The 8,667-nt window shown below is 39.1% G+C and overlaps 2 protein-coding genes across 4 annotated transcripts; one reads left to right on the top strand and one right to left on the bottom strand.

Annotated features, from left to right (window-relative positions):
* Window positions 1-6: 6 nt before the first annotated feature.
* On the top strand, window positions 7-4,791 carry LOC107274074 (bcl-2-related ovarian killer protein). 3 transcript variants are annotated; one of them, XM_015752828.2, is made up of 4 exons: window positions 7-2,226; window positions 3,073-3,255; window positions 3,614-4,363; window positions 4,430-4,791. In XM_015752828.2, exons 3-4 carry the CDS (start codon window positions 3,623-3,625, stop codon window positions 4,562-4,564), a joined length of 876 nt encoding a protein of 291 aa, XP_015608314.1. In that variant the 5' UTR covers window positions 7-2,226; window positions 3,073-3,255; window positions 3,614-3,622; the 3' UTR covers window positions 4,565-4,791. The 3 variants fall into 3 exon arrangements, with proteins under 3 accessions (XP_015608314.1, XP_015608331.1, XP_015608323.1); XM_015752845.2 differs by lacking the exon at window positions 3,073-3,255; XM_015752837.2 differs by lacking the exons at window positions 7-2,226; window positions 3,073-3,255 and having other exon boundaries at window positions 3,264-4,363.
* Window positions 4,417-8,422, bottom strand: LOC107274009 (intraflagellar transport protein 80 homolog). The gene is made up of 13 exons (XM_015752724.2): window positions 7,842-8,422; window positions 7,600-7,784; window positions 7,246-7,535; window positions 7,075-7,164; window positions 6,869-7,006; window positions 6,683-6,807; window positions 6,369-6,617; window positions 6,130-6,293; window positions 5,853-6,050; window positions 5,625-5,775; window positions 5,099-5,533; window positions 4,687-5,019; window positions 4,417-4,587 (listed from the first exon to the last, which is right to left on the bottom strand). Exons 1-12 carry the CDS (start codon window positions 7,934-7,936, stop codon window positions 4,800-4,802), a joined length of 2,340 nt encoding a protein of 779 aa, XP_015608210.1. The 5' UTR covers window positions 7,937-8,422; the 3' UTR covers window positions 4,417-4,587; window positions 4,687-4,799.
* Between the last annotated feature and the right edge of the window lie 245 nt (window positions 8,423-8,667).

Genomic DNA, 8,667 nt, shown 5'->3' on the forward strand with positions numbered 1-8,667 from the left:
CCCCCCCCGCCCCCCGCAGCCCCTTCTCACTCTCAACCGCTCTCTTCTTTGTCGCGGAAATTTTTTTTAAACACTCGGCCGCGACCACGTAATTATTAAGGACAGGCCGTGTAAACGGCGCTGATTCGCCATTCACGCTTGATTATTACTTAAGGCGGAATTTCAATGGATGAAACATACAAGAGATGAAAGATACAAAAAGATACAAAGAGATGAAACATACAAACATACGCGATTAAGGGGACGAGCATAACGAAAGTTGTTGAGAGAAAAAGCTGACGAACAAATGAGAGGAGTGAAGGGGCGCGAAGAAGAAAACAAAAAAATACGAAAAGTATTAGTTTCAAGGGTGTTTTGTTTTTACGTAAAAAGAAAAAAAAAAGAATTCGAAGGGAATAGAAGAAAATATGAACTATCCTTTTATCATGCTTTTCGTGCGTAAATTTAAGTGAGAGAGGACTATACATATATATAAATATATGTATATTTGATATTCTATATAAATAAATAAATATATATATGTATATGTATATAAATAATATAATATATGTATATTCACTCTAACGTCGGCGCGTGCCGTTTTGCGAGAAGGAAAGTTTTGCGAAAGCGTAAAAGCAACGAACAGAGAAATAAGATGGACGTGAAGAGGAAGAGGAAGAAAGGAGGAAAGAAAAGAAAAATGAAACCCGCGATTGTTGCCCGTTGTTGACGCTCGAATTATTATTACTATTACGTTATTACGTCTATTGCTATTATTATTATTATCATTACTACTTATATTAATATTATTCGCCTATCGTTAATTATTAGCGTCCTCCTCGTCTTCGTCTTCTTCGTCGATATTGATTGTATAAAAATGAGAAGAAAAAAACACGAACCAGTCTGCAAGAAAGAAAAAAAAATGAAAGGCGAAATAAGTGCGAAAAGTTCCGTCACGATACTCGCGGTATGAAAGAAAAGTGCGAGAGAGAAAAAAAGAGAGAAAAAAGGGGACAGGAGGTAGTCGTACAAACGAAACAACGACGGCCGGTAAAGAAAAAAGTGAAAAGAAAAGAAGACGGCATAAAGACGTTGACAGTGATCTCTTCTTTCTTTTTTTTTTCTCTATCTCCACCGTCAACGTGTGAAAAATCTTTATATGTATAACCGTAAGCATAAAGCAGAAAAAGAAGCTCTTCTCTCGTGTAGTCCTCGTGGTATTTGTTCGGTGCATGGAATACGCAGTTTAACTACAGAAGCCTACATTTGACATTATAATTATATAAACTCAATAGAGAAGGAAAAAAAAGAAAGATGAAAGAAAAATAGGGAAAAAATGTACAAGAATTACATACGCCCTCTAAAATACGTATGTCACGAATACCTATATATATATAATTATTATATATATATAGGACATTAACAAGGTACACTCATCATGCATGCGCACACGGACACGGAGTAACACTGAATTACACACAACACAGATCCGCAATGTGAAAACACATATTGACGAACGTACGAAAATAAACCCGTGTGAGGGTCTTCCATGACCCCAGCTTTACCAATAAATAACGCTCTTAAGAAATTGACTAGTTGGCTATTTTTATTGCGCAATCGCATAATTACGCTTTATCCACAATATTATGGCTATTTCACGTGTACATGTATATGTATACATACACGCTGGGACTTTATTAATTACGATTAAGATTGTGACCAGTACTTACCTGGAAGCTGTCTTATACTCAAAAATAGTGTTTGGCTTGTTATGCATTACTTTGGTAACTTTTCTTCTTTTCCTTGTTGACAATCCGACATTGTCTAATTTGTTTTTACCTAATAGCATCGTACCCCGTGATCACGATTAACGGTACCCCGATACTCATTGTACTGTACTTATGGGTTACTATCCTACAAATCGGTTTTGTCAAGCGACGATTATACGGAGAGCTCCGGCACTTGCGTAGTAGACGGTACGGCGCTTACGAGCGTCTATGTAACGTAAATCTGTCGGGAAGAGCGCAGCAGTCGATCCGCGATCTCCGATGCGGATGGTGGTGAATTTTAGCGACGCTCCTGCTGCTCTTACGTGCACGTGTGTTAAATGCGTTTCTTTTGTACGGACACGTAATACTATTTGAGTGAGAGAACAGTGAATTACATATTGTATAGTGTGCGGTGCCTACCTTTGTTACTGGGCGTAATTATGCGTTATTGAAGTTAGTTTTTTTTTGTCAAGTACTGGTAAGCATGGATTGATTGTAATTTAAAATTTCTTTTGTTATACAATTATTGGATTTATTTTTAAGTAAGCGTGGATTAGGACTTATCTTGCGCTCTTGTGTATAGGGAAAAATTTTTATTGTCTATGTTGACTAAGAAGGGTTTTCTTTATGTGGGTAAGGGACGGGAGGGCTGTCGGTTGAGTTTTCTTGTCACCAAATTAATGGCTGTCGGGTGTCATTTGGATGATTTCGTAATGATCTGTTCCTTGATAAAATATGGGTTAGCACACCATGAGGAGAAAGGCGGTATACGCGCTTCTGATCGTTAGTTCGATCGAGACTGGTATCTGTTATTATTGGTTAGATTGGCACGCGTTACCTATATCGTCTACAGCTATGTTATTCGGGTGCTTTCTTTTATTTGCTTTAGTACCGAGACAGCAATTTACACATGTGTTGTGCAACTTGATATTAATATTTAAGAGTAAACTCTTAGGGACGCTGATGATTAATTTAATACTTGTATACGTTCCTTGGCACGAGTCTGACTCTTAATGAAGTCTCTAATTTGATTTTACGAATTGCTTTTCTCTTCTATGACGGGTCTTTTTTTTTCGTGCCGTGTTAAAAAATTCTAACGGCTTCTAGATTATCGATGAAGCATACGATAGGCTGTAACTATTCAGTATGTTGATAACCGATACTAGGTACACTTGTACCCACTGCAGCCCACTGTACACAGCCGCGAGTGAAACCGACTGGAATTTTAAATGATAAAAAAAGTTCTTTTGTCGAACGATAAGCGCCAGAGGAATATTGGATAAATTTGTAGGTCCATGCAATTGTCCTTTTCTCTTTACCGTAGGTGCCAGAAATATTGTATGGGTCGTTTGGATAATTTGCGTTCACGTTGAGGACCATTTCCTTATGGCTTGGTTCAGAAGAAAGGACCTCGGTATGACAATGGACGAGCACGGGTCGTGCGACGCATAGTAAATAGCGATAAGGCGTGCTGTAATAGCCGTAGACTTGCTGTTATACAGTAGAGGTAACTATGGCGTTTTTATAATTTAAACGTGGCGGGACAAACAGTTGTCTCATTAAAGTTCTGTGAGCTTAGAAGTTTAAAAGGCTGTTTTGACGTATTGGTCATCATTAAGATATAACAATTATTAGTTTAACGATTGTGTGTATTTTAGTCTATTTGTCGAGGTTACTTATTATAACTGGATGGTAATTGATGTCGAGGGACGGTATCAGGATTCGGTATCATCCGGTAGACCGGTAGCGCAATGTCCTGGTTTCCTTTTTTTTGTACATTTCAATGGACATGTTAAACGTCTTGAGAGCTCAATGCATGCATTTGTAAAGGAATCTGTTTTTTTTTTTTTTTTAATTTTGGACAGGATTTTCGAATGACAAGGTCTCGCACGGACAGTAAGATGTCTGGTACGATAACGAGCGTGAGGAACCTGGACCCAGGTTCCAATACGGGATTGCAGAATTATCGTAGAAGCAGTCTGGCAGCTTCTCTTCACTCCAACCTCTTAGGGCTAGGTTCCTCCAGTTCCGATGGTTCTCCCTTTCACGTTGTGGGATCTGCCAGAAGGAGATTCAGCAATGTCAGCGACGTCGTCTCGAGGAAGTTGTCATATACGATAGGCTGGAGATCAGTTTCGGCCAGTGTCAAGCTCACGGTATCTCAGGGTTCTTCGCTCTGCGCTCAGTACATCAGGAACCGTCTCAAGAGATCAGGAATCTTTCATAGGAAGTTAGGACTGAAGAGGATGCGAAGCGAGATCTTACTTCCTGGTGGTAGCCTGGTCGGGGAAGTCTATCCAGAGCTCACGACTATCGGAGCTGAACTGGAAAAGATGCATCCTAATCTCTTTGTCAGGATAGGCAGACAAGTTGGCTGTGGCCACTTCACTACCGAACAATCGGCCTCCGACGCCCTTACCGACGTCTCCAGGGAGATGTTGCGCAACGGCGAAATGACCTGGAGCAAGATCGTCGCTCTCTATGCTGTAGCTGGGGGTATTGCCGTTGACTGTGTTCGACAAGGGAAACCAGAATTCCTTCCAGCTATTCAAAGAGGAATGAATGAAGTTCTGGAGGACGATCTAGGTCCTTGGATACAAGCCAATGGTGGATGGGTACGCGTTAATTGATATTCTGTTGTACTGTTTGTCGAGTTGTTGATTTATTTATATTTATTTCAGGGCGCACTCACGTCTAGGTACAGGCCTGCTGTCAAGACGACCACTTGGCAGATACGTAAAGTCCTTATATTTATTATTCTCACTATTTTCCTCGTTGGATTTCTTTCTCTGACGTTCAAGGCACTTGTACTTTAATATCGAATTCATCCGATCACGGTCTGTAATTAAGTTATTTATTCTACCTCGTTTATCTAGGTTCTCGTGTATCTCCACACTTCCACCTACTTTCAAGTACTTTTACAATCAATTATACGTACCTGTGTCGCGCATAGAAAATACTCCAACCATATATTATTACTTTATACAGGTTTTGCTTCGAGCATAGTATGAAAATGTTTTATATTAATAAAATATTCATTCATATGATTCTTTATAATTCCAACGGCGTTGACAGCTTCTCTCTCTCGTTATCAGATTTCTCTGTCTCTCTGGTTGCAGTATCTTGGCTCTCTTGTACTTTTGACGAATGCCCGGCAAACGCTAAAAAATTTTGATTAGTCTCCTTCTTATCAATAATCACCAAATACTTCCGTCTCGCCTCCAGCACTTCCTCCAGCATTCTTTTATGCCTAATTGCTAGCTCCAGTGCTCTGTTATAATACAACGAATGTAAATATTATTTTTGAGGTCGTCGATATGTTCAAATTCTTATATCACTGTGTACTCTACCTTGTCCAATTGTATGTTTCAATGTTAATTTTTATGGCCTCGGAAACGAGGCCGTTCTGCAAAAGAATTCCTTCCGCGGCTAACAAGTCCCCGGCTAACAGTGCCATTCCAGCAAGCTTCTCAACTTTGTTAGACATCTTTTTAATGTAACGGATGTAATCGACCTTATCGAATCTATCGATTGCTGCGTAAGCCTCCTCAGCCACTATCAGTTCTTTAGTATCGGTTGCCATCACAGCCATGCAAGTCCAAAGAATTTCATTCTGCGCTATTCGGCATAACGATAGAGCTTCGTTCCATCTGTTATTTATCACGTGCTGATGTAAACTCGTGAAAAAAGTATAAAAGGATGTGGACACCAGTGCTCCATCGCCGCGTCTCACTGTTACCAAGCCATTTTGTACACTTGCGATACTAGGCTGCTTTCCATACTCGCTGTAAATTACTTGGCATATATCTTTTTTTTCCATAAGAAAAATAAGAAATTTCAGAACATCGGCAATTATCGATATTATCCATATCATACCTGTTCTCTTTGTCTATACGAGTCTTGCGGATCACTTTGCGATCACTGTAGTGAACGCAATTGGGACACAACCAGACAGACAATGTCGCGTCTAGCATTGCAGCCAATACGTTTGCGTCAGTCGCCCAGGAGATGCTCTGCGCCATCACGGCTTTGACAGGTATAATGAATCAGATGAATTGTCATTAAAAATTGTATAATCATTCGATAATTAGGTATTCCTCCTACCTATTTTACAAAGTCGTCCGAAGCCACTGGCACGGATGGAAGCTAAGAACAAATCCCGGTTTACGTCTATGAGTGCCAACTGTCTGTTGGTAACGTCTCCTACGTGATTTAATGCCAGTTGTGTCACCTTCTGCAGATGCGAGTGTGGCTGCCCCTCGGAGACCGGTTTGTTACTGGAAACTTCTAGTACGTGTAATACTGGAAAAATACAATGGATCTCAGATATTCGGAATATCTTTAATTGATATTTCTGACTCGATTGTTGAATGCCGCTTACAGTTCTCGTTGCTCTGATCGCGAATAACCAGTGAATCTGAGCATAATGATATGCAAGGAGGATAAAGAGGTTCCTGAGTCATCCCTTTCCATTTTGGAACAGTTAATAAACGACCCTGGTAACTGTACAGTGTAACGACATTCCATTCCACCAGAAGAAAGTGCCTGAAATTATTTATATTATGCTAACAGTACTGGTTCCTAGTTTACTTGAATTAATGAGAAAACTTGGCTGTTTACTTTTCCGCTAGAATAACTGCAGACACTGAACCGTTCTTAAGATCAAATATGGCAGGCGTGTTCCAATTATTTGTTGAGTAAACGTGACACTGGGTTGGGGTAATTACTACCAGATGATCAAAGCCAAATTCTAGCTGCACCACTCGATCTGATATTTCGAGTGTCTCGTGTCTGTCACTACCCACTTCTCTGACTTCAATCGTTTTGCGACGTACCAGCGTAGCTTCGTAATTGTTCCATTCTAAACGCCTAGGTTTTTAATTTTACTAAATATTAATCTTCGATAGTTCAATTATTTTTTTTTTAATCTTTACCTATCGATTATGTGTGCGGTAAGGATGGTGCCGCTTCCGCAAGCCATTGCTACTTGTGTACTATCGTTAGACCAGGCGATACCAAAGATACTGCCTGTATTCACTTTTTCTAAGGAATGTGACCACTAGAATGTACATTTAATTATTAATATCATTCCTATGAACAAGCTATATGATGAAACTAACCCCGGTTTTATCACAGAGTCTGATAGTGTTAAAGGAACCAACTGCAAAGTAATTGCCAGAGAAGCACCAACTGATCGCAGTCACTGGATAGTCACCGGTATTGCTACAGTACAACTGATTGCCAGTTTGATCCCAGACCTTAAAATGATTAATTAAGTAAAAACAATAATTATATGTAAAGCGCTTTAGATACTAATTTAATTGACCTTGAAACGACAGTCCTCGGCACCAGTGATAATCAGTCCGTTACTATGGTTCCAAGATGAAACAAGTATGAGACCATCATGTGCGAGCCACTGTTAACCAAAATATTATTTTCCATAATAGTATGGTAAGTATATAATTACGGATGTCAGAGAAATATTCAATAGAGAAACCTTGCGAGGCTTAGAATTTGTATTGAGAGACTGTATTGTCAAATGAGCGCCTTGGGAGTATAAAACACTCGAGCAATCAGGACTCCAATTTGAAGTAAGAACTGGATGATTTCCTCTGAGTACAGTTGATCTTAACATACCACTCCGAGACCATATTTTTACTAGACCATCCTCGCCACTTGTAAGCAAAGCAGAACCATCGTGACTCCATTTACCACACAGCGTAGCTCCCTTGTGTGCCTCTACAGCTTTTTCTATACGACCAGTCTTATTCACTAGATGAAATTTTCCTAAGAGCATTGAAATAATGTAATCAAATTGTTCCTGTCTATAAAACCTGCAATAAAACACTACCATCAGCTGTAGTAATTAGAAGTACGTCAAAGGACTGTTTCTTAGTGGACGTAACACCAGCAGACTGCACAGGACGTGGATGCCATTGCATATCAGTAGGATAAAAATCTTCAGGAAATTTAGATATTATATTAGAATGAGCTGTTCCACCTTCCAGGTGCCAGCATATTAATAAATGATCCTCCCTAAAAATTAATTAATCTCATTAAGTGTACATAGATAGATTAAAAATATTTCTATACCCGCAGGAATAAAGTTCCTCTGTAAAATTCCAAGCAACACAAGTCACAAGACGTGTATGTCCATTACTATTTCTTAGTGATATCTTAAAACGCATCTTGATATTTGCTTCAAAATATTAATGACAGCTCAAACTGTTTTGACTTTTGGCGTCGTCCCGTTACCATGGATACGAAGAATCACTGATAGTGCAATTTATCTAGGGAGTACAACATACATATAACGATCAGAGATGAGTAGGGAGATGCACAACGCTACGGTTTTAGGTGATACCAAAATCATGGCGCTAAATCGTAAAGACGAGTCTCCAAGTAGGAAATTGTGATCATCGAGACGATGGAAGGACACGACGTTGACGACGGAGACCGTCGACAAAGCAAATCCCGTCGTAGCCGAGTTAAACGTGAACACGAACTTGTAGCTTGGCGGGCAGAGGTTCTCCGCTACTCATCCCGGGTTCCCAAAGCAAGCCTTAGAACGAGACCGGGAACTATAGAACTTTTCAAGAACTATTGAAAAAGTCTATTGTAGAAATATTTTTAAGACATTTTTAAGAAAGTGCAGTTCCAACTTGACACCCATGTAGCACCTCAATTTTTACTAAATATTATTGGATCTTGATTTATTTTCAAAATTTATTCAAAATATAAAGTTCAGGCTAAATAAAAATTTCGCAGAATATACGGAGTATATAAAAATGAAATTGAAATTGTAGAATATCGAAAATAAATTACGTTCAAATTGAAATAATAATAAATTAGATGTTTAGAACATTAGAATAATTAATTAAATCAATAAAGTAAAATATTAACACTTAGAAAACGGAAA

The sequence above is a fragment of the Cephus cinctus genome, unplaced genomic scaffold (genome assembly GCF_000341935.2).
Source record: "Cephus cinctus unplaced genomic scaffold, Ccin1 Ccin1_scaffold0093, whole genome shotgun sequence".
Classification (NCBI taxonomy): Eukaryota; Metazoa; Arthropoda; class Insecta; order Hymenoptera; family Cephidae; genus Cephus; species Cephus cinctus.